Source organism: Amblyomma maculatum, chromosome 2 (assembly GCF_055883805.1).
Source record: "Amblyomma maculatum isolate TAMU_Amacu chromosome 2, ASM5588380v1, whole genome shotgun sequence".
Lineage (NCBI taxonomy): Eukaryota > Metazoa > Arthropoda > Arachnida > Ixodida > Ixodidae > Amblyomma > Amblyomma maculatum.
In genome coordinates, this window is record NC_139345.1 from 83083143 (window position 1) to 83109512 (window position 26370).

Genomic DNA, 26370 nt, shown 5'->3' on the forward strand with positions numbered 1-26370 from the left:
TTGAGCTCCTATCATTCTTATCAAGAGTGAATCTTAGAGCTCCAGGACAGTATGGTGTCACAGCGGAAATGATGAATGTTTTAGCCCAGAATTTTACTACCGACCTCCTAGATATTGTCAATACTTTGTTAGAAAACGCATAGATTCCAAGATTTTGCAAGATAGCAAAAATTAATTTATTGATGAACATGCAGGGAAATGTTTCTTGTTAGATAATATTCGGCCTATTGCATTCACTACAAATTTAGTCAAAATATTGAAGTGGTGTATAGTCGCCTCACAAACCATGTTCATGATGTTAACGGTTTAAACTAAGCACAGTTTGTCTTTCGTTAGGGTTGCTCTATATGGAACGCACATACGGATTTAAAGATGCAGAATTAGTCTCCCACTACGCAGAAGGGAAGTTTCAGCCTTGGTGACATTTGTTGTCTCAAAGGCCTATAACAGAGTAGAACATATTATCTTAATTAACAGACTAGCTAAACGGCATCTTCCATCCTACATTTATACATAATATAAATTTTCATGTCACACAAGGAATAAATTTTCATGACACACAAGGAATCCTCTGTTCAAATGCATATTATCAATCTAGAGGTACTCCGCAGGGATCGGTGCTTTCACCGCTGCTTTTTAACATTTTGTCATTGGCATCCCCATTCGCCCTGATATACCAAGTTTTGTGTACGCAGATGATATAGCTTTTTTCACCTCGGCGAGGGATATTCATTCTTCCCTTTACCCAATTCTGCAGGTATGTTTGGATTCTATTTGTCTCTTAATGGTCAACAAATGAGAAGTACAGCTATTTCCTCCAGCCACTCCTTTGCACATAGCACTACTCCATTGCTGTAAAAATATTCCACAGGTGGAATCGGTTAAATATCTTAGTGTTACTTATCGATCTGCACCAGACTGAAGCCTTTATATAGAGCAATGGGTTTAAAGACCTTGCTCTAGACAGGCTGACAATAATTGCCAATAAAAAGTTTGGGATGCGTCGTGACACGTTATTGGTACTATACAAAGTCTATCTGTGACCTATACTTGATTTTGGTTACGTGCTGTTCTCTGGCAGCGCCTCTGCCTTGGTCTTCCGATATCAGTTTCAAACGAATTGCTTTATCGGGAAGTCCCAATCTTTGATCTAAACTCTCGCTTCCTATTACTCACGGTGCCTACTTTCATAAGGTTGTTTAAGGCGGTCATGCTGGTACCCCTATTTTTCTGCGTAAACCACCCTTGTTACTTTCTAATCACTGACCACGGTATCAAATGCCACAAGTTACGCTAACACAGAACAATGTAACCCTGATTGGGTTTGACCTCAATTCTTTGCAAAGGGTAAATGACTCGCAGCCAATAGTGTAATTCCATTAGGACCTCATGTCTCCCTGTCATGCGAAGCCCATAGCTGCAAACATTTCAAACGATCTTCTTTTCTATCACATAGAGAAATATCCCCATCATGCTGTCCTGTCAGATGCGAAAAAGCGGCCGTTGGTAGGTTTTTGGGAAGATTTGGCATAGAGGTATACCTTCCGCATCCCGGATTACATTCCTATATTTTTGCAGGATTTTTGACTCTTGGATTGGCTCTGCTCAACATTCTATTTCATATGCTACAAGTTATCCTCCTCGCTGATTATATGTCAGTTTTAGCCTCGCTTAAAACTTCCCAAAAATATTATTTGAGCCGTTTCCTTCAATTTTTTAATCCATGCAAATTTAAAGAAGTCCGTTTTTTTCTGGGCCATGCAGTAATTCTTTCAGAAGAGGTGGCTGAGTTCGTGGCTAGATCGGCTCTTAATTCGTCAGTGATATATCCCGTCCTTAACATGCGCTTGCTGGTGATTTCCAGGTTTCAGTGGTTACAGCACATACCAACCAGGCTAGGTGATCGCTTACTAAGTACCACGGATTATCAGCCCTTAGGATAGAACTGCAACACTGATAAGGTAAAAGCAGGCTGTGTGAGGTATCAGTGACGCTGCTGCGATGCAGGATTCCCAGTTTTAATATATATCTATGCAGACGTGGGTGGACATCAACAAACCTATGTGACTCAAGCGGGAAGGTGAATTTATGGAGCATTTCCTCCTCTTCTGCCGGAAGTTCACACTTATAGGAAGACTTACCTGGAGGTCTCTCTCTTTAGGTTAGAAGTCCCCTTGTCTCTACCAGCGGTAATATCGTTCGGTGCGAGGGCCAAAATATTTACGTCGGTTCTATGTGCGCGATTCTCCATGTTTAAATTGTAACTAGCAGTTGAATTGCTAACGCTTTTAAATTTCCCGGAGATATTTTTCAATGAAATATTCTGTTTGTTATTTTACTTTCAATGCTCTTCAATGGTTTTTTATCATAATTAACATTTTCTAAAATTACTGATCGGGGCTATTATTTTTGTCGTAATCACCTATGCGAATTTCCATGTAGATAGATAGATGGATTTATTGAAAGGAAAGGGCAGAGAGGTTGGCCGGAATAATTCAAATCTGGCCTGCTACTATGCGCCTTGGTCAATCCCCACAAGCGGCTAAGTGCTATGTTTCAAAAGGCCAAAAAGAAGAAGAAAGAAGAGAGCGCGGTGGTTACCAGCAGGTTCTGTTCCACAACGCAAGGTTTTGAGCATTGGGTTAGACCACTTTCCTTGTTTCTATTTATTCAGAGTTCTCGTGAATCATTTTGCTGTCGTTGTTTGCAGGGATAGGAAAACGGCCAGCCATCGCCCTCCATTGACATGGCAGACGGCACTGTTTCCCCAGCTTCTCCTGAGTACTTGACGGCGGTCGATCAGAACGAGGACAAGACCATGATGACCATGACGTCTCTGTCCGGGTTCTTGTCGCAAAACAAGATACGTTCCGAGACCGAGTCAATCGAAGGCTCAGCCCCGAAGCCTACATCTTCGTCCACTCCGGCTACGCCCTTCATGGCAGCCGTGGTCAGAGCAGCGCTGGTGGCCATTTTGATCTACCAGTCCAAAGCACTCAGGTATCCATGCTGCCCGAACTAAAACCGTCTAATATACGTTTACTGTGTAATTTCTGCTTTATTAAGCATCTTGTGACCAGCACAGATTAAGAAATCATAGTTCATATCTCGTTTTCGTCACCAGCATAACTACCGAAGGTGATATTAGGTCGATTGAACGGACGTTGTTAGCGTCATAGATAACAGCACAGTAGTGGTGGTAGTGCACACGAAACATACTTTTTCAGTTATCGGATAAGAAAGAATGCTAGCATGAAAACATATCTATTTATAGTTTTCTAAAGGTGTGCGAAGCGTTTTCTCTAACTGAATAGAATGTGAATCGTGAAGCAATTCGCTTTTTATGGAGTTAGAGCTATCGCTCCTTAAAGACGCAGCCATGGTCACGATCTCACGACGGCCTCTACCACCTTGCAGTTTTCACCATAAACATAGCCAAATTTATATATATATATATATATATATATATATATATATATATATATATATATATATATATATATATATATATATATATATATATATATATATATATATATATATTATTTGGGCTTGGGTACTAGCACGTTCGAACAAAATCCGACGTTGCGACGAAAGGGAGAACGTATTGACTTTTCGGCCTCGGGATCGGCCTTCATCGGAAGAAGCTGGTTACAGGCAGTGTCCTATATTATACTCTAGGTCTAACAGTATTAGTAATGATGACGGTGGCCATCTAATATCAAACCAAAACTAAAATAGGTAGCACTCCTGCAGCCACACATATTTCATGATTCAGATTAAAACTGGTTGAAGATAACAAAAAGCGATGACACGTGGCGACGCGCATTATCAATAATCCTACGGAGCCCACGCTTGCGCGAAAGTGCATCATAAATCATCCAAACAAAAACAAACCAAAGCACGTGACTGAACTGCAGATAAGGAGGGGGTCACATTATGTACACAAAAAAACTAATCCCACGCGGAAGTAAATAACGTGAGTGCTGTTGCTGTTGCGACTGCAGGAAGAAGGAAAAGAAAATGCACGGGCCTGCTACTTGCTCTGTAGCTGAGCCACCTCCGCTGCGTCATGCGGACAAACGAAAAAATAGAGAAGAAAGAAAAAAAAAAGAAAAAGAGGGACAGAAAGACACGCGTCGCAACAGACGTCGTCCACCACCGAAATGGTAGCGTGGCCAATGACTGCTTACAGCAGATAAACATATGGTGGCAGGCTAGCCCCACCCGCAAGCGGCAGTGAACCAGTCCCAGCCCCGTAAGGCCTGGAGCAGTGCCTAAAGTGAGTGGCATGAAAAGCAAAGAAGCCATGACACAAAAGTGCCCTTTGTTGATGTGTGGAACATTTCTTAAGAACGGAGTAATAAGGATTCATATCTGTGGTGGTCTTTCGAATTTCAGAAATAGCGTTACTTAGGCAATTTACGTTTCTACGCTTTGGTCAACACCTCACGACACAGCCTTTAACTTTTAAATTAAAAATGTTTCTCTAATTTCGAGGGTGTTGGGTGAGCTAAACCCAGATTTCAAAATAATGATCTATTGGTAAAATGAGGGCCTAAAGGCGTGCATGCTTGCACAGCGCTGGGTTAGGTAGGTCGTCTTCTGCGCAGGCTTATACTGTGCTTCATATGAGTGTTGAAACGTGATCTAAAAGACGTCGCAGTTTGCCCTATATACTGGAGCTGGCAGGCGGCACATTCAAGCAGGTAAATTCGATTGGACAGTGTAACAGGTAAAGTTGCCTTTAATTTAATGCGGTAGTTGGAAGCAGTGCTAACAGCTACTGATTCGATCTCATCTGGGAACAGTTTTTACAGCGAGATTTATTGCATGGTGCATAGCAAGTAGAATCGGGAAGGGTGATTCTAGAAGTGTAAATGTCACGCAAATACAGCTCGCGGCGGTTTGAATACAGCTCGCGGCGGTTTCCGGATGATGCCCTTTAGGCAATCACTCTGCATCAGGGTGTTAAGATGACACCTTATAATGCCAGTTTCGTTAAGAAGAGATTCAGTAGGTGAAAGCAAAGTAAATAATAATAACAATAATAATGATAATTAGCTTACAGGAAAGGAAAGGCGCCTAATCTATCACGTGTTCTGTGGACTGATTTATTTATAGGAAGGGAAAGGCGCGGTAACTGTCTCACTTGTTTTTCTGTGGACACCGCAACCGCGTCGTAAGGGAAGGGAGGAAGATGCCTGAACCGGGCCGTAAACGAAGGGAGGAAGGTGGGAGTAAAGGCGGAAGGAGAGAAAGAGGTCCCGTAGTACAGGGCTATGGGTGATTTCGACCACCGGGGGGCCTTTAACGCGCTGACATCGCACAACGCAGGGCTGCCTATCCGTTATAATAATAATTGGTTCACAGGAAAGGAAAGGCGATATATCTGTCACACTTGCTGTGGGATTAATAATAAATTTATAGGAAGGCAAAGGCGCGGTAACTGTCTCACTTGTTTTCTGTGGACACCCCAACCGCGCCGTAAGGGAAGGGAGGAAGGTGGGAGAGAAAGTGGAAAGGGAGAAAGAGGAGCCGTAGTGGAGGGCTACGGAGTAACTTCGACCACCTGGGGATCTTTAATGTGCGCTGACATCGCACAGCACACGACGCCTTTTCGTTTCGCTTCCATAGAAACGCAGCCGCCGAGGTCGGTTTCGAACCCGGGTACTCCGGCACAGTAGTCGGGCGTCTTACCACTGCACCACCCCGACACCTCAACCGGCCATAAGGAAAAGGAGGAAGGGGGTAGTGAAAGCGGAAAGAGAAAAAGAGTGCCATAGTGGAAGGCTCCAGAGTAATTTCGACCCTCTAGGGATCTTTAACGTGCACTCACATCGCACAACACATGGGCGCCAATTCGTTTCGCCTCCATCGAAACGCAGCCAAAGAAGGTGCTGTATACTTTTGGGGAGACACCGCGGAATCAGACACACCCACACCTAATTAGGTTAAGGTCACTTCAAGGTCAATTTAATGCCGCGGTAATTGCCGCGTTAAAATTGGAAATTGGTTTATGAGAAAGAAAATACGCATATCTACCAAGACCACTTGAAGGTAAAATGATCAGACACGGGAAGCGCGGCTTTACTTAGCGCTGGGAAGCTCTCGCTATAAGTGGCTGCTCCTGGCTCTACCGGGCTGAGACTTGTAGGTCTAGCCTGCCACCAGATTTGTGTCTGTCGTAGGCCGTCATTGCACTCGCCACCACTTCGGTGGTGGACGACAGCTGTTGCTACGCGCGTCTTTCTCTCCATCGTTACCGAGTCACAGACGCGTCATCGAATACGTCTAGAGAACACTGTCCAAGGGCGTCGCCTGCTGGCCTGGGATGAACAGCGTAACGACAAAACACCAGCCCTATATGCATCTCTTCCCGCTTGGGAAATGCCAGTAGTCACACGCCTCCATCGCCGACCTATAAACCGAGATTTTATCATTCCCCGAGAGCTCCTCGCTGCCCATCACCGACAAGAGCGAATCCTGATACGACTGACATATACACCGATGCATCTATTACAAGCGAATTTCCATCTATGGGCTGGGTATGCGATGACAACTCTTACCTTTCAGGCGTTTATGCCTGCCATCTACCTCAAGGTACCCCTCTTCATGCTGAACTCCTCGCAATTTGGAGAGCCTTGTCAGGAGTGCCTTGCACCGGAACTGGTTCCATACGGATTCTCACTGATTTCTATGAAGCTTACAAGGAAATCGCTACTCCGGGTTCACAAGATGCAACAGCTACGGCCATACAGCGCCTTCTTAAACGCCACCAACTCGCGACCAGAACTGTCGCTATTCACTGGACCCCAGGTCACTCGGACGAATCAGGGGGCAATGCGGTGGCACACGCCGCGGCTGCCTTGGCAGGTGGGATGTCCACATTTACTTCCCCACCCTCCTTGATGAATCCTTACTCGACCTTAGGCGGGCAACTTACCCCTTCTCTTGCCCTTTTGCACTATACTCGGACCAGTCTTCGTAGCCTCAGTCAGCATCGCCTGCAGGTGGCCACACCAGACCCACCTTTTACGAGAATAACCTACCTCACCCGAAGTCAATTAGAAGTCTTTTTGAATAAGCTCATCGCCCATGCGGCATACACGCCACGTATTATGGCCAGCTGGCGTCAGTATACAGAGAAAATGATTACGTGCCCCCACTGTACGACTCTATCTAGCGGCGGCATATCTCATCTACTTTGGGATTGCCCTGCTTTTTCTACTGGACGCTCCGAGAGCAAACCCTACCGCCTGAACTACCGTTCCTTTCTAGAAACTGATGCTAACACACAGATGATATTTGCCAAGTATGGCTCGCTTAGTGGCCTGGTTAGAGCAATGGGATTTGAGTGACGACCTAAAGAATGAAGATTGTCTACTCCCCTTTATCCCCATCCACGGCCACGAGCCTTCCCATTTAATAAAGGACATTCAATCAATTTCTCTTCCTTTTCTTTTTTCTTTCTTTCTTCTCTATTTTTTTCTGTCCGCACGAGGCAGCGGAGGGGGCTCAGCTACAGAGCCAACACCACCTAGACTACTAGCAGGCCCGTGCATTTTCTTTATTCCTACAGTCGCAACAACATCTATTGCCAGACCTCAAGAGATGAGGCAGTCAGCAGCTGCGCATGAGCCATAGAATCATGAAATCAAGAATTAAGGCTGGGCTTCCTTAGCCTGCCGGTCAGCCACTCTAAAAGGGTATCTATGAGCATCATTAACGCCACCAGAGTCGTGTACGGCTTTGCTGCGCTGAATTACCCGTTCACATTTCTCCTACTGAAGCGGTCTTGGAACTAATCTATGACGGCCCTTCATTGCAACGCGTGCCACCTATTCGCAAGGTTCAAAACATATTAGAAGTTTTCCAACAATTTTGAGCACGCACTATTTCTTCCAGCTAATAACAGGACAGGAGCATACTCTATTCAGTATTCGAAATTTTTCGGCTATTGACATCTTCTGCTTGTATAAGATACAATAATGAAGTATATCGTCTCATGATCATTTTACTTTTTAGAGAGATTAAGAAATAGCGTAATTAAATTGCCTTTTGTTCAGTGATCGCAAATAACTTTTTCATCTTCACGAAGCTTTGCGGGCAAAATGAAGTTTGCCGAAAATTAGGTAAAATTCGCAAAGACCAATATATAGAGTAGTGTATTAAAAAGAATAGAAAACCAATATATGCTTGAGAAATATCGATACACAAGTTCGCAGTACGTTGCTAATCATGCAGGCTCAGTAATTCTTCAAGAAAAAGGGAGATGCTAAATGATTTTGTTATTGTTTTAGGCAGGCTGCTCCAATTCATGTTGTTTATAATAAGAATTACTGAAACGTTTATACGTCTGGATAAAGCAGAATATTGGCGAATGGCTGACACTTCTTTGTGAATGTGTGGACATTATTTAAAAAATGTAGAAACAATAATAAAAACTATCTCTCTGAACATGACTCTAGAGCAAGCAGACAATTGAAACATTGTGGTGATGGTCCGAAGAAAACACGCAGTGACTTTTGTTGTCTATAGCATGCACCTATTCGACAACGTTAGATCAAGTCAGGCTCCAAGTTCAGTGAAATATTACTTTATCCATAAGAAATGAAAGACCACGAAGGCGCTCAGAATAATACTGGTTTGGGCAATGCATATTCTGCTCACACTAATCTCGGGAAATACCCTGATCATATCTTTAGGTAGCGATACATTTAAAACAGTGAAGACGGCAGTGCAGCACAAGTGTAGTCTGTCAGCACCCAATGGCTATGTTATCACTTGTAATCCTGCAACTCGCTCATATCAAACAGAATTTATATCACGACAGTCGGCAACCGGTTTCGCAGCAGCTTCCACAGTGTTTGAGACGGGTGCACGCGACTGTCCAGTGTACGATATGGCAGCGTCCAGGGAGCCCAAAACGCAAAGTTCAAATGTTTACATGCTGTTTCCGTGTTAGTCTGACCCTATTAGTCTAGGTTGCGCACTCCTGACCGACCGTATTATTGCAAAAGCAATAATACAACAGCCAAAGTGAGACCTCGAGTGGCCGCAGCTACGCCGTGAAGAGGCATAGCTTCTGTCTCCTCATACAAAACTCAGCCTGCTAAGACATTTGAATTCACATTACCCCTCACGGCAGGAGCTGCCAACTTGGGTCGCTCCTTTCATATATGGAAGGGGGATAATCAGCCTGCCAGAACAGTCTGCATTCTCGTTAACCCTACGACACGCAGGCACGTCCATACGGCTTGGTTGAAGTGTGACTTAAAACGTGGGCTAGTAGCTTACGCTATCGCATCATACCCTTAAAGCATGAGCTTAAGTGTCCCCGATAATGTAGCACCTTACACTGATAGGGCGTGATAGGGGAATAATGTAGCAGGCAAAAGAAGCTGCCGCCGTTGCTTTCGCAATTCAAATAGAGTTAGCAAGGGCAGAACCACAACTAAGTTTTACGGCACTCTTTTGGCTTTTACGTCCTACTATATTGAGGGGCATGTAATAGCACGGAAAGGAAAGCGTTTTATATTTACGCACAGCTATTTATAAAGGCATAAGTAGAAGAAACCAACTAAAGTAGTGTAATTTTGGGATGACAATCAAATTTGAGTCGCTGCTGCCTGTCATCTTTAGCAGCATATACATATTTTTGAAATATCCTCTGAAACAATTCAGCAAAGGCACGGAAATCTACTGAGAAGTTGTTGCGCAAAAACATTACTAAAACGGAATCAGTTTGTGGCCTAAAGCTCAAACTATGAGAGGCACTCTTTGTTCGCATACGCACTGCACTGCCTGCAACCCGATATTAGGCGGCAACTATTGTCCCAGCAACTGCAGTCGTTTAAAGGCAATGAGTTAGAATCTGCCTTCAACGTCTTACGTTCACTTGTTTGTAATGACTGAAATAAGTCCCTCTGATTGACTAATTTGGCCTCTATAAAATTAAAACTTCGAACGAAATCATTCATATCCGAACTCCACCGTACAGAAACAGTGATCTACAATCTGCTGACATACATCACAATTCCTCCTTTCCCCCTTTCAGTAGCACCAACGCCTAAAAGGCGTACCCGGCGTTGGATCGTTATATATAGATGAACACCGCAGCGAGCCTTCTATGGAAAGTAAAACCAGCTTTAGGTTCTTTTAGGCTTTTGTTGCCTTCAAAGAACAATAAAGGCAATTAATTCTGATTTGATCTGTGTTAAAACAGATTATTCCGTGCTTTTTGTGGCATTAACTCGAACTATACTTCCAAAAATTATATATGTTTCATTCATTCATTCATTCATTCATTCATTCATTCATTCATTCATTCATTCATTCATTCATTTTCATTTATAGTAATACCGACACCGCCTCGAAACCGCATTCCAATTGGAGCACTAAGACATCAGGCTATGAGCGACGCCGTAGTGGAAGGCCGCAGCAATTTAAACCACATTGGGTTGTTTAACTTACACTCTCACCGCACAACACACGAGCGCCTTGCTTTTCGCCTTCATCGAAAAGCGTCGGCGTGGCCGAGATTCGATCCTGCATCCTCGTGTAAGCAGGCGAGCGCCGTATAACCCCTGAACCACCGCAGCGGAGCCATCACCAAAATGAAGCAAGCAGCAAGACGCTCTACAAACAATGCAACCGTAGCACATCACCTCTGCAACCCAAGCCGAAAATAGATGCTGCAATGTAGTCGCTAGACATAATAAACATTACCTCTTAAGGCAGCCCACTAGAGTCTGTTATAGGCATTAGATACGTAGCGTACATATATGTGCCAACACTACAGGTAATTTCCTTCAAGTGCATTTGTGAAGCCTAAGCAAAGCATAGAAGCATGATTAAACGTTCAATTCAACCTGTGACATCAAAGTTCAGTATCACTCCGTGACCTAGCCTGGGAGCATGGTGAGGTATATCTAGCTTCAGATATTTTCATAATTTTAACTGGCTTCGATATCATGGCAGTTTGTTCGCGGCAACAGCCGGTACTGGCGGTAACTGCTTTTCGCAGTGTCACCTCTTTTTGCTCTATTTTGTCATCATAACGCGATAACATACGATACAAGCCTTCTTCAGTTTGTACACTTTAGTTTACCCCCTGCATCTCTCCTGCAGACAGTGCGTGTGTATCGCACTCTTGTTCCTCATTCTGCTCATCCTGTGGCTGATTCTGCGCATCGGAAACCCACGCCCGACCACCACCCAGGCACCGCGCACCACCACTGCGATATCGGCCGACGTGTTCGACGTCACCTCGGACGCTTCGGAGAAGACCGACGCTGCAAACAAGACGCTGCTTCTGTACGACATAAACGCCCTGTCCCTGCTCAACGACATGACGGTGCCCAATCACGTGCTGGACCTCGACCCCTTCGCCGAGGCGGCGCGATGATTATTGTACCATCCTTCGCCGCTAATACAATCACGCTGATCGTTTACTAAACCTAAATCTTCGCTCTTGATATTTTTGGGGCTAGGCATGGTCAAATTTCAGAGAAAAAGGACTGATAACCGAGTTCTACCCGCTAGTGTAAAATCCTACACTGGATCCTAAAGTAAGACGGAGGTCTGTGGGAACAAAAGGCATTATATCAAATTCGACGCGTCTCTGTAACACACTCAGCTCTTGTACCCTATAGATAATATTGGACAAAAACTGAGCATTCTATACATGCGCAGTTTCTGTCCCCTAACTTTCCACAGGGTACATGTGCTGAGTACTCTAGATATAAGTGAGTATTCAATATATATATATATATATATATATATTGTGGGGCCCCACAGCCCCTTTTAGCGTTTCGAACCGCGCACGCTTTTTTCTGTTTGTGTTGGTGTCCGCCCGGGCAGCGCGAGTACGCATGAGCGAGCTGCCCGGAGCGGGGGCGGCATGTTATCGGCGCGAGACAGAGGGTAGATAAGCGCGTCGGAAGCAGGGCTCGGGGCTTTTTCGCCGGGAGGCCGGCCACAGAAGGGCGGCGTGGCAGCGTCCCAAGCCGGCGGGATGTACACGGACGACGGAGCGGAGTCCTGCGAGGCAAAGACGGAAGCGGCGCCTACAAGAAAGCCTTAGGAGTGTTAGCGTGAGTGCTGCCACGCGAGTAGCAATGCTTTTGTACCGCAATCAACGCTTTGTACTCGCCCTGTCCGCGCCGCAGTGTGCTTTGTGTTGTCGCGGTGAAGCCCTGACCAATGTTCCGTTTTATTCTGCATAGTCCATTGTCGCGCACTTCGACGGCATGCTTCCAGCGCAGTTTTGACCAATGCTGTTTCTTTTCTATTTTATACTTTTCTGTTGATCCGGAATAAACCGGTGTTTTTAAGAAAGACTTGGTTTTCACTCGTCGGGCGAGACCATCGCTCGCGGACCCGTTATTCTAGAAGGCGGAGCCTTCAATATATATACCGGGTGTCCCAGCTAACTTGAACCAAGGATTACAAAATAATGTATTTGAGGTAGGTCAGTGAAACCAAATGATTACAACTGCCAGCCTGTTCGCGCACTACAGGCAATTTTTTGTTTTGCATTTACTTATCTAATTATGTTAATTTCTCTAATTTTTTAAATAATGACTTTAGACCAAACATGTGAATTGGAAAGTTGTAGAGCCCCTTCAGAAACCCCCATTCCATTAACTTGATAAAGAAAGTCTCACGTGTGTTTTTTTTTCCGGGCTCAGAAGAAAGCGCGCGAAATACAAATAATACCACGTGACTAGCGCATTTGTGCGCCGCGATTGTGGTGCTCTCAGTCGTGGTTTGAGCGAACGACATAAGCTGCGTCTGTGACCCGATGGTCCCGTTGCAGCGGCAGGCAGAAATGTTGGCGATGGTTCGAGCGAGCTCGAGCTCGCCCGTCGCCACCGCGATTTTGGCCACGCCTGCGCACCGCAGCAGCCTACATCACGACAGGCGGATGGCGATAAAAAACCGGCAAATGAAGGTGCAGCGCTAATTTTAGTCGAGTCACATGATGTCATCTCGCCCCTTTACCCAAGCCTGTATCAGTGGCTGATACCGTATCGCTCATTCGTTTGTCGTGACGTTCGCTGATGGGAGAGAAGGAGGCCTTGTTAGAATGTCGGTGATGGCTCGCCGTTCTCGCTGCTACTGCACCGTCACGTGGGCCGGCTGTCTGACGCGGGCGAAGAAGCCATCGCAGGCATATCGGCCTGCCGCCTTAACGGGGCCAAGAAGACACGGCCGCAGCTGATTTCGTTCGCTCAAACCACGACTGAGAGCACCACAATCGCGGTGCACAAATGCGCTAGTCACGTGGTATTATTTGTATTTCGCGGGCTTTCTTCTGAGCCCGGAAAAAACGATACAAGTGAGACTTTCTTTATCGCAATTAATGAAATGGGGGTTTCTGAAGGTGCTCTACAACTTTCCAATTTACATGTTTGGTCTAAAGTCGATATTTAATAAATTAGATAAATTACCATAATTAGCTAATTAAGTAATTGCAAAACAAAAAATCGCCTGTAGTGCCCAAGGAGGCTGGCAGTTGAATGCAATTGGTTTCACTGACCTACCTCAGATATATCATTTTGTGACCCTTGGTTCAAGTTAGCTGGAACACCCGGTATATATATTATATATATATATATATATATATATATATAATTTATTTATTTTCTATAGAGTCATTAGTTTTAACCAGCGCTGCCAAAAAACGCTAGCAAAAGGATCGGCAAATCATTGGAAAACACATTAACGCGAAAGCACACTGTGGCTCTCACCCAACCTCGGGGACGTGATAGCCAGCGCCATGGTCCACAGCCGCAACAGCATAACGGACGCTGAGGAAGTCGCAATAGTGCTTCTCGATCGCGCTCGCTAATAAGCACACACTTCCACGAGCAAAGGACTACTATTATAAGAGACTAGAAGGAAGCCTGCAGGGCGTGTCTCATTATGGAACTAAGCTAAACTATGCGAAACCACGCTCCCCGAATATGCCCACCCGTCGCAGTATTCTGTGGATCCCAGCCCACGAAGGAATAGAGGGTAATGAGGCGGGTGACAGGATAGCTCGAGGTCATATATGCCTCGTCGTCATCGCCTCTGAACCTTCGTCTCCACTAATATATGGCGAAATCATAAACTACTCCACTTACTTTGTCGCTGGAAATTTGCAGCCTCCAACAAAGTCCTTACTCGTCAGGAAGCTCCTATATGGCGAAACATGTAAGCCCACACACTGTCTGAGCTAGCTCGACACAGTATAATTCGCCCCGCGCAATTCCCTACAAATGCCCTTCCTGCCAGCGGAGAGATTTCCAACATCTTCCGCGTGCTTTGGAAGTGCCCCCTAGAACACAAAGCGTACGGGTTACAAGAGCTTATTCATGAGCAGTGGCAGCGAAGCTGTCGTCCTCAAAGCTCCCCCTTCAGCGCCTGCTGGCCGGTGGAGCCTTGAGGGCTATTCGACAATGGTTTCCTGGTCTTGTGTTAACCACCCATGTAATTACTTTACATAAATAAACTTTACATAATCTCTCTCTCTCTCTCTCTCTCTCTCTCTGGGGCGTTTCCCCATTGAGAAATTGATATAGACGCGCCGTTTTCGCCATGATTTGCATTCATAAAGCCGCTTTCAGACTAGAGCATGGAGGCGCCATCTGGGATGGCAACGAAACATTATAGTTCTAGTGACCACCAGATGCAGGCGCCAATGTAGAAACGTTTTGCCATCCTTTCATATCACCCAGTCCACGATATTGTCCACACAAGAAGAATTAGATCAATTGGAATTCATTGCCGAATCCTTGCGACGCGCTTTCCAGCTCGCACTTCCCTTTCTTCAACCTGATTTCAGTTTGGTACAAACTTCACTAAGGTATCTATATCTGGATTAGTGTTTGTAGGTAATTTCCTGCTGTCATCTTCCCCTGGAGTTGACAGAGTATCACTTTCCATTCTGAAAATACTATTGAATAACTTTGGCTCGGACCTATTGGAGATTGTGAATAGGTCTTTGGAAAAAGCCTGGGTTCCAGAAGCTTGGAAAATAGCGAAAATATTTTTACTACTGAACGACCAAGGGAAGGGTTTTGATCTCGACAATATTCGGCCTACTGCTATCACTTAAAATATAGTTAAGCTAGTAGAACGGTTAGTCTACTGTCCTCTCACGGATCATGTTCTATTCTTTCGTGGCTTTAGCGAGGCTCAGATGGGATTCCGAAGGGAATGCACGATTTGGAGCGCACATGTTGATTTGGAGAGCCGTATTAGGGTTGCCATGAGGCAAAAAGAGGTTTCAGCTCCAGTTACCTTGGACATTACCAAGGCGTATGCAGACGATATTGCTTGTTTTGCTTCTGCCACAAATATTCACAACCTATATCGTTTGTTGCAAGATTATCCTAATGCTCTGGAAGTATGGCTGGACAGCATAAGGTAAACTTAAGATGTCAACGAATGTGCCGTCCTCGTATTCCCATAGAAAACTCCTGTTAACATTTCTTTGTCTTATCGTTCTGTCCTAATCCCACAGGTTAGCTCTATCAAATATCTGGGTATAATATACGACCCACAGTTAGACTGAAGGTCCCAAATTAGGAGTCTTGTGCATAAAGGTGAACGTGCCCTTACCCGGTTGACGAGAATCAGCAACAAAAATATGGTATACGTCGGGACACTCTGCTCTTGCTTTATAAAACCTCAGTCAGTTCAGTTCAGGCGTTCAGTCGTGTCCGACTCTCCGTGACCCTATGGACCATGTCACGCCACGCTTTCCGGTCTCTCACTATCATCTTAACATCACATAGCTTCATCTGCAATGCCTCGAGAATGCCATCTAACCATCGCGTTCGCTGCCTACCCCTTCTCCGGCGACCCTCAACCTTTCCCAACATCAAATCTTTCTCTAGCGACTCCTCTCTTCTCATCAGATGACCAAAGTAGCTGAGCTTTAACTTTAGAATTTGACCCTCCAATGAGCAGTCAGGGTATTGACCGTACCTACGTACGGTCAATACTTGAGTTCGCCTCCGTTCTCTTTTCTGGGTGTCCAAGGCACAAGCTTGAACCTCTGTTTTGCAACGACGGGCTCTGCACCTTTGCTTAGGTCTAACCAAATCAGTGGCCAATGCTGTGCTGTACTTGGAAGCTCGGATGCCAAATCTAGATTCGCTGTTCTCACTGTGCGAACTATTTTAAGGTCTTTGGAGCCTGTCTCTGGATTGGCTAATCACGTATTTACTTCAACCCCACCACACTTCAATAATATTTGGCCTAGTGTAACCTCCCTCAGTTTGTGTTTACTAATTCCCTGCTGCCGGAACTTTCCGTATAAGTAAGCTCTTTAGTACAAGTTAACCACCGGCGACCTTATACTATAATCTCATTTGTTGACACCCTCCCAGGGAACGCAGGGAATTTGTCTGTCAATGTATTAAATGACCTATAGTGGAATATCTAGACAGCCGTATATTGCCTTTTTAACAGATGCCTCCACGCATAATGAAAAAGCAGCTATTGGCGTATACTCCCTGGCTCTTCACTGGAGTTTTTTATTTCGGGTTCCTGACTATACGCCTATTTTTGCTGCTGATTTAATGGCCGTTGAGTTGGCCTTGGCAAATATTCCTAGTAATATCTTTAAGGTTATTTATTTTCTGACCGCCTATCCGCGTTAGAAGGGCTCGAAAATTCGACGGATACCCTGCTTTGCCTTTCCCTTTATTTTTTTTTTATTGCTCCACACATTACAGAAGCGCGACTGGGTTCCTGGCGATTGTGGCATTACATTAAGGAAAGCGCAGATTTTTTTAGCTAAATCCGCCCTTAGCTGACCTCTCGTTCCGTACATGCCTAACACCGTTTTAGCACAATTTCAAAATTTCCAACGTTTTCTTTACGGGATTCACGAGCCTCTTCATTCTGCACCGGATTACCAACACCTTAGATGGCCTTGACGTCTACGCAAGTGTAGTTCAAGGCTATGTGAAGTGTCTATGGTTCTCTTGCGCTGCAAGTTACCGAAACTAAATCTGTATTTATATCGTTCGGGTCTATCCGTTACTAACCTCTGAGTCCTGTAGAGAAATCGAATCTATAGTTCATTTTTTCCTCTTCTGCCGCCGGTGTACATCTTTCTGTAAAATTTAAGTAGCGACTCCCCTTTCGTGAAAGGCCTTCCTCTAACCATTCCAGTTCTCCTTCGCTTCGGGGCGAGCGTCACGGGATATGCCTTAAAACCAGTGTGCGATTCTGTTCATGATTACATAATTTCATCAGGCAGATCCCTACGTTCGGTGAGACTTCATCGCTTTTTCTTATCCTTTTATTTTTTCAAAATTCTAGTCAAAGCCTCATTTATTCGAATACACCAGTCCTTGACTATATTTAGAATCTGCAATGTACCCTGGCCAATCCCCCGCCGTGGGTAAGTGCGATTTTGACTGAGGTCATCATCATCATCATCACGCTGATTAACGATGACTGACAGAGGAAGCTTTCGGTGGCCAGGTCACCAGGATTTGACGGCTGAGTCCCAGGAATGCATCAAACGGCGCAGGCAAGGGCGGTATCTCTACTTGTGATATATCGGGTCGGTCGGATCTTTGGTCGGGTCTTCGATTCGCTGTGCATTGTGGTGTGTCCTCGCGTGTTGCTGGCGTCTTCAGTCGGTGGGGCCTTAACGTCAGGCCACTTGTCTCTCTTTGTGCCTTGTGGTCAGGACCGGGGACTGGGCGGGGGGAGAATGGCGCCGAGTCGAATCCGGAAGGCTGGGGAGCAGTCAGCTGATGCGTCCAAAAACTCCCTGCCGACAACGGAATCAGTGGGCGCAGGAGCTTCGGGCCAGGAAGAGGTGAGATGAGCGTACCACGCACGCTGCACCAAAATTTTACCCGGCGGCACGTCGATGAACACAAAGAAACAGAGAGATGATGTTCGATGACCTAGAGATGAATTAAATGAATCACGGTGGGCCCAGCGCGAGCGCTCCTGCCCGTGCCATTTCCGCTTCTTCCTTGTCCGTAACAATCATTGTTCACCGTAGATTCCTTGTTTGCAATTCATAATGTTCAATTCCATCCAACGTGCTTTCCATGCAAACAACCTAACATCCAACCTCCGTTTTCTATCGGAGCAGCATGAGCATTTTGAGCGCAAAGTCGGCAAGCTCGTAAAAGGGATTTTTTTTTCGGAACCATCTCTGGACTTGTTTACTTTGTATGAAACTAAAGCTATTCTCTCACGACTGTTCGAACTGACCTGAGTGCGAATCATGCATTCACGTTGTACGGCACTATTTTTTTTTTTCGCGGCTTTTGCAATAAATGTCGCCAACTTCAATTCTAGGCTTCCGGGCTTGCTCCAATATTGGCGGCCTTGATACATCAGTGACATCATTAGTGACAAAGCGACATTCTCTATCAGAAATAAATAGGTTATAAAGAGCTCGCACTATTCTAAACAAAATTTGTATGATCATCGAAAACCACCAAAAAAACGGCAAAAACTCCAAAACATCACTAAATATTTCATCTCCCGCATTAAACCAATTTTTCCTCTAAGCGATGCAATATCCCGTTAAATTTAGCTGAAAATCGTTAAGTTGGCAATACTGCAGCGTCGGGTATAAAAGGTGGGGATGGCGATCGAATGCACCACATCTCAAAGGTGAGGTGGGAGCTCTCCCCACTAGGCCATCAGTCCATCCTTCCAGTATCCAGAATACCGACCGGTATCTTCACATGAGTATTTGCCCCAGTGTCATAGAGGTCGCCGAAATAAGTACCTAAATATGTTACTGTTTACGCCAAAGAAGTAAGGACGCGTTACCGCCGTACGTTATCTACTGAAAAAAAAAAAAAAAACAATTGGAGGATGCTTAAGCTCCGCCTTTAAGGTACGCGATAGCGTTTAAACCCCCAGTCCTTTGAAGGCAGTGTATGGATGTACCAGGCTGTGAATTGGGCTGCGGCTAGCACCATCTGGTGCTGCAGCGCCACATTACTGAAGTAATTTTCCGGTGAGCGCCTCATCGCAGATCAGCAAAGCGAAATCGTTCTTTGCTACCCGCTTAACTATTACTTCTGTAATTAGTTTCTTTCTGATAAGCTGACAGTCATTAGGCAATCCTTCACACTGCGAAGGAACCGTGTTCGACTCCGCGGTATTCCGCAAAATCGCAACGCCGACACCGGCTTTTCTGCGACACGGGGCCATTAACGCTTACGCGTTAAATGATAACGCGTTACCATTACCTTTATAGAAAAGAAGTACCACACGTTACTTTGCCGTCATTCCACGGACATAAATTTTAATCAGTGCGTCTTCGCTGCTCATATTTCACCTGAAATGTTTTGCCCAAACAACTATTTTACCCGAAATCCTGATTTACCGAGAATAATTTGCATTAATGTGCATTAATGTGCAGGGGCTTACCAGTGCTATAGTGGCCTAAAGTTGCCTTCGTGTCATGTGATGCCTTCTAGCTCAGTGCCGAATTCGGAAACCATTTTCGGAATGTGGAATGCACAAAAGGGAATTTTCGGAATGCACAAAACGACACTTCAACATGAACTCCAACTTCAAACACAAAAATATCGCTTAACTTTCAACTAATTTACAGTAATTCGGAAAAATTGGATGTTCAAAAATGCTTTATGTGCTTCTACTACCAATATAGACGCGAATATTCTGTGCCACTAAGAAATGCTTAGATGGCACAGTTCTGGGAAAAGATATTTGCGCTCATAAATATTTTTCCGCTTCAGCCTGTATAATTACCGCAAAAATACGAGTGTTTATATGAAGGTGTTCACGGCGAGCCTCACTCGCTCAGGAATTCAACAATAGAAATGCAGGTGCAGTTTCAGATTAAGACAAAATTTATTTAAAAGAAAATGATAAACAGCGCTAGAGTATTGCAGCTACCACTTTCTAATAGGTACAACTTGGTTTAGAATTTAAGCAACAAGCAAATGTGTGAATGTGTGTTCTTGCGCGTGTTTCGTGCTTTATGGGTATTCTGACTTCAATGTTTTTAGTTGGGTACACCGTCAAAATCGCGTGTTTTCTTGCATGCATGCGAGATGGAACAAAGTTCGTCGAAAGCCCCTCTGTATTACGTTTATTTGCAGCATCACTTTAGATGTTCTGTGCCTTTTTTTTTCTTAAAAAGGAGCGGAAGGGGGGGGGGGGGGGGGGGGGGAGTGCAATAAAAGTATTTAGTAACGTTTCGCCTCATATTACCGAAAAATGTTACAGTAAGTATGTTACCCGTTACAGGTCCGGGATGGTAACGGGTACATTACTGAGTTAACGAAGAAAATAACACGTTACCGATAACAACGTTACTGGTAGCGCGTTACCGCCAACACTGCTTAGCCCAGCCTTCTGTTCTGTCATCTTGGATCCACGGTTTGGGAAAAGAGGCTGCACTTTCAAATCCCGCTAATGTGAGCGACCCTCGTACGAGTGACGTGCCTCGAGTCTTCGTCTGTTATTAGGGCACTGTCTGCTTTTTAAGATTCCTTATTAAGGATCTGATTATCTAGACACTGAAAGGAAACTTTAAAAGAAGTTAAGTTTGCAATACAGTCTGGGTATTCGTTTCGATCTAAAAGCAGCAGCGCAAAATCGCGCTTGTGAGGTATATTCCAGAAACACTGCAAACTTTTTCGCCATCTAGAGCCACATTCAATGCAGTCAGTTCATAAAACATGCGACGCACATTAATGGAAACATTGCGCGACGACGAACTGGTTCGGAAGGTTGTCATATTTTAAATTACTACTCCATTCTCAAGTGCGTGCATTGACAGAGTGTTTAATGTTGCCGCTCATATCTCGGTGAGAAAACACGACGAAATGAGTGAAAACATTGAAATATAGCTTGCCTTCAAAGTTAACGATGTCAAACAAAATTTCATTCAAGCCGTGCTGTTTCATTGTGCTCCGAGCAAATTTTATGATTCCAAAAAAAAGCAAACACAAACAATTGAAGGCGAAGTAAATGATTGTTTTCCTGTATTTCTTCTATTACATTGCAGACGCTGTAATTTAGCACTGTAATAACTTACATATCAGATAACTTAATACTAATTGTAGCTGGCTGCTTATAAATACCCTGTTCCTCTCCCTCGTGACTTCTCTGACTGCTGTGACTACCTCACGCACTTCATTCAAAGACCTCGTTTTTCAAAACAGGGTTTCGGTCCAGCACGCCTCCTGTCGACACACAGATAAGATCATCTTTATAAAAACCAAAAACTGGAAAATTATTGCCTGCTGAAGTATCAATATGTTTATGAAACTAAACACTGAACTCTCGTTGTACATTAATATACATCATTCGCCTCACCTTATAGATGCAACGAAATTCCCAAGGAGTTGCGTTCAATATACGTATCATCGAGTGCTGTTATCGTCGACTTTTTTTTTTCTTTCTCAGCGCATGCACAGCATAGATATTCGTCACAGCATAGATATTCGATATAGCAAAGATATTCGTCAACGAAAATATCGTAATGAAGGCTCAGTGGTGTATGTTTGTTCTTCTATTTTAACGGCAGTAGAAGTGCCCCGTACCGTTATTTTAACGTTGCAGGCACGGCCAACTCAATATTCTCAACTGAGATGGAAGGGACAGATGGAAATCCAACCTCATATAAAAATTGGGCAAGGAATAAGACATGCTATCACTATTGCACGCAGGCACATTCTTACGGATCTGTTGAACTGGAGCTTTGTAGATATTTAGGTCTGGCAGTCTTTCACATCCTTGAATAGCTTATCACTACATGCTAGTTGGATGTATGCGGGATAATAGGCGCACATATTATGGGATAAGTAATTATGCTGGTATTAAAAGGCATGCATGTGAACTAGGATACGCAAAAGGACCCGCGACGCGAGCCAAAAGCGCTATCGTCTCATACCATTAAAATCGTAGTTTAAGTCCCCCCCCCCCCCCCCCCCCCACACACACACACCCCGCTTCTTAATTTTTTACGGGATCTACGCAAATTTGCTGAAGCTGGATAGAATACTTGCTTCGTTCGCATTTTGTGTCTTTCATGCATTTGGAACGAAAAGAAGGTGGCATGCCTGGTATACGAGATATCACTATGCATCAGGCATACCTATTTACGTTCGCCTTTTCTTTTACCGGTCAACCCTCTACGCATTTTTCTTAATCTGACCGTCATAGTTTCGGTGCTGTTGACAACCACTGCAGAATTGCTTTCTTTTGCCGCGTGCACAGAAGAAGAAGCCGCCATCAAGCACTGGCCTGCACTGACACAGAGGTCGTCCGGCTACAACCTCGCCCTGTGGCCACGATTCTCGTTCCCTCTGCCGTCTCTCAGCGCTTTCCTTGGAGCTCGCCTGCCATCGCTGTGTATTTCTGAGGCGTCCAAGAGCTATCTTGCGAACATGAGAGGCTCACGTAAGGACGAGGACGAGTTCCACACAGCGCCAGTGTCGCTCGGAGTATCTGAAGACACAACAACAACAACAACAACAGCGCAGGTCCCTTCGGAAAAGTCGCAAGACAGGCTAATGTCCGTCATGAACGTCACGTCGCTCAACGCTTCACTTATCGAGCAAGTCAAAACGACATCCGGAGACGAAGTTGGCGGGAGTCGGGCTGCGAAGCACAAACAGGGCGTCAATGTGATTACCGCGCCCGTGACGACCACCCTGATCAGGTTCACGCTTCTTGGAGTCATACTATACCAGTCCAAGTTTCTCAAGTAAGCTTTAGTAGTGCATTTTTTCTTTTTTTTTTCTGCTGGAAGACTGAGGCTCTGTATTAAACCAACAGCTTCAACACCCTTGTCGCGAAATTTTGAGGTCCTCGTTGTTAGCGGAAAATTACGGGCGTGCCTCTGTCAGGTGGCAGCTGCGGGCGATATGGCAGGAGACTGGTTGGCCGTGGTGGACTTGACAGTAGCGAGCTGCCGAGTTGCTGAGAGTAACGAGCGTTTACTGTAGTACGTTCTTTGTGTCTGTTGCGCCATACCCTTATAGGCAATTCTTAAGTATCCCTCCAATTTTTGTCCCGGGCCTTTCTGTACAGAAAATAGCCAGGTGCTTTGGGGGACCGACCGACACTCCCGCATTCGTCTCGCGTTTTCCTTAAACAAGACCGTAAAATAAGCTTTGTAGGTACTGCACTTTCGACGTCACTGAGCTTCAGAAAGCAAATGATAGTACTCTTTCGATGACAGTCATATTCCCCGGTACTCAAATCGGGTGGGACCTCTGCGGCGGAGGCGAAGCATGCAGGCATCGGCGGTGGATTGTTTTAACGCGATAACATTAAAAAGCCCATTGTTGAGAAAATCACATGTTATCAGCGCTGTGAGATAATGATCACAGGCGTGTCTCTAGCATGTCGGATTTAGCCGGTGTAAAGGCAGTGCACTGACATGGTCGCCGGGTTGTGTGACGTAAACAGAGCGTATGACGTCTGAGTTGGCAGAAGCTGACATCTTGCGTATCGCCTTTGAAAGGGGAGAGCGTGGTCAGAATACAGCCTTAGTTGGACACTTCATATCTGTCGGTCACGCAGGCACGTTCAACCGGTTTGTTTAAAGCGGGGTTTTTACCTACGTCGTGTTGTCTTTCAAATAATATGGCGGCCTAATTATAGGAATAATTTATTTTGTAATTCCCTTTTCAGGCATTTCTAAAATTTCTGACATAAAGGCACAATTTTCTTTTCTTTTTTTTTTTTTTTCTTTGACCTAACTTTCTACTCTATCCTGCGTGAGCTGTGCCGATACATGTATATGTCTTGCTTGCATTGAAAAATGACATAATCTTGAATCGCGCTGTTTTGAGCACGTTTCCAAGCCGAATATATTTCTGATGCCTCTTTGTATATTCCCGTCGACACTCTGCGCATAGTTGTAATGTTTTTACTAGCAGATCTAAAGGGGTCCTAAGGACCACTTTATAACATATTCCTTCTTACTACAAAATGCTTGTTTTGCTATCCTGGGCACCGAAAGACGTACCTATTAGTAAGAAAATGGGATTCAAAATAGGTTTGTCCTCGGCCACTAAAATCATACTTCAGAGACAAGATTGAAATGACTCAAAATCTCGCTTTCAAATCAGAAGGCCTCTCAGTGTGCTGTCACAAACTAGTGATCAGCGCCTTCACGTCATCGTACTTGGTTGTGAAAACGGTAGATGGCGACGATACCTGCAAAGTTGTAGTTTTTTTGCAGATATTAAACTCCGTGCTTCGATTAAAGCAGGGTGCTTTTGTTTTGTGTTTTTCGACTACAATTCTTAGTTCCCCTTAAATTTCATATATTTCTACATGTTTGGCACGTAACTCGGTAGGACAGTAGTGCACTTTGTCCAAGCAGCGATAGCTGCATAAGTAAGATGCATTGCGACACTGTCATCGACAACGCTGTTGCATGCCTTTCTTCTAACCAATTACGTTTTCATCGAATAATCAGTAGTAGTTTATACCAGCCTAGAAAGGGTTACTGTCTACGTGCGCCGGGTAACTGGCGCCATCTATCGTCGTAATATCAACTGCGGCAATTCATGAGTGGGCATCGGTGTCTAATCCGATAAATCACAATTGTCGCTTAACTAGAGCATCAAGAACAGGATTGACATCAATTTTATATACTTGTCTCAGAACGCTGTCCTCTTTCGGTTGTTCGGTTGACGTAGTGTTCCATTAATTTGTTTGATTCAGTCGTACATTTCAGCGACTGGTCAATAAAGAAGAGTCATTTCCTTACTTATTTTACGCTCCATAACAATCCAGTAGGTTATGAGGTGGTTTCTAATAGCCGCCTGCGGGCCAGTATCGACCACATGGAATACGTTTACTAACACTGTAATTTCTTCGCAAGAAAATGATTTTTTCTTTCTTCCCATTTAATTGAAGATGCTGCGAGCTAATCGAGCCGGTGTGCATGGCACACCCTTCTTTATTACTTCGCGTTAGCAGAGTGTCGCTCACGACTGCAAAGGCTAGCTCGACCCATTATGTCCACGTTCTCAATTCATATGCAGACTGTTCGCATGTCTGATACTCCTGGGCGTATTCCTGCTCACTGTGTGGCTACTCACCCGGCAGGCGCCCGTCGAGCATTCGAGCACGACGGCAACCACCATAGCTACGACCAAGCTGTCCCCCTTCGAGCCTTCGGAAGCCCCCACTGAGGCCGCCAACAAGACGTTGCTGCTCGTTGATATCGACGCGTTCTCGCTCCTTGGTGACATGACCGTGCCCAATCATGTCCTCGACATAGACTCATTCCCTGATTAATAGACAGAGTAAAGTGCAATCGAAGCGTACTTTTGATATTGAGATGTATAAGAGTAAATATAACGAATCGTTGTGACTGTGACTGTTGTGCGTTTCTGTGTCATATTCTTTTTTTTTTCGCTTGAAATGATACCGCTATGAAGACTCCTCCGTTTTTGTGGATACCGGCGTAAGACTCGAAAGCATCAAAAAGTGACGCAGTGCCCTCTATATTCTTTTTTGCGGTCAGTAATGCTGCTATAACTTCGTGCTGCTGTTCTCTTGGTCTATATTTTAGGATTTTGTTGGAAAAACAAAAAGACGTTTTGATGAGACAGCTTGAAAAGTCCCGTTCTGCAGAAAATTCCAAGTCAGGGTTGTCAGCGGGGGCATTGTAAAAGAAAAAATGTAGCGGTACGCTTAAGCTCAGCCTTTAAAGATATGACGTCATGGCGGTCCCTCGTTCGCGTGCATGTACCCTGCGTCAAAGAGCACAGAAATGATTTTTATTCCATAATCCCACCACATATAAGCGGCTGGGGTTAACACTTCCTCTCAACTTTCTGCTATCACGCGGCTCCGTTAAGTTCAACAAATCATCGAAAAATTAAGACTCGGTCGTGGGAACTGCCAGCTATCACCTTCTAGCGCCATGATCGTGATTTTTCGCTCAAAACGCCGACGCAAGATTTTCTGGCTATCGAGAACTTTAACGCTATCGCGTTACAATTCTACAAGCGTGTCTCTGTCAGTTGAGAGAAAGTGGCATGGCCAGACACTTATTGGTCCAATGGTTGTGTGACGTCACGAGACCGCATGACAAGGCGGAGTTGGCAGGAGCTACCAACTAGGGTAGCCGCTTTGAGAAAGAGATGCTGAGATGAAAATGAAACCTTTTCCGGACGTTTATTTCCGTAGTGAGTCAGATATACTACCCTTAATCCAGGTGGACACTTTCGCATGCCTCGATTACAGCTGGGATTTCTATGTTGGAGATCTTGTATGTACTCTGGCAGCTAATAACTGTGATACTGTGTTGAGATAACAGGCACAAATTAAGAGATTAGTGACTAAGCGAGCATCCAATAACATATACGCGAACGAGGA

At 44.8% G+C, this 26370-nt stretch overlaps 1 protein-coding gene across 1 annotated transcript; it reads left to right on the forward strand.

The window, feature by feature from the left end:
- The first annotated feature begins 22232 nt into the window (after positions 1-22232).
- Positions 22233-25284, forward strand: LOC146199141 (uncharacterized). Its single transcript, XM_084592054.1, has 2 exons — positions 22233-22732; positions 25029-25284. The coding sequence occupies exons 1-2, from the start codon at positions 22413-22415 to the stop codon at positions 25282-25284; spliced, it is 576 nt and encodes a 191-aa protein (XP_084448180.1). The 5' UTR covers positions 22233-22412.
- The last annotated feature ends 1086 nt before the right edge of the window (positions 25285-26370 follow it).

Bases quoted from the DNA above. Each gene is read 5' to 3' on its own strand.
- LOC146199141 (XM_084592054.1), top strand. From the start codon at position 22,413: ATGAGAGGCTCACGTAAGGACGAGGACGAGTTCCACACAGCGCCAGTG. The intron at 22,733-25,028 runs GTAAGCTTTAGT...ATTCATATGCAG, and splicing joins TACCAGTCCAAGTTTCTCAA to ACTGTTCGCATGTCTGATAC.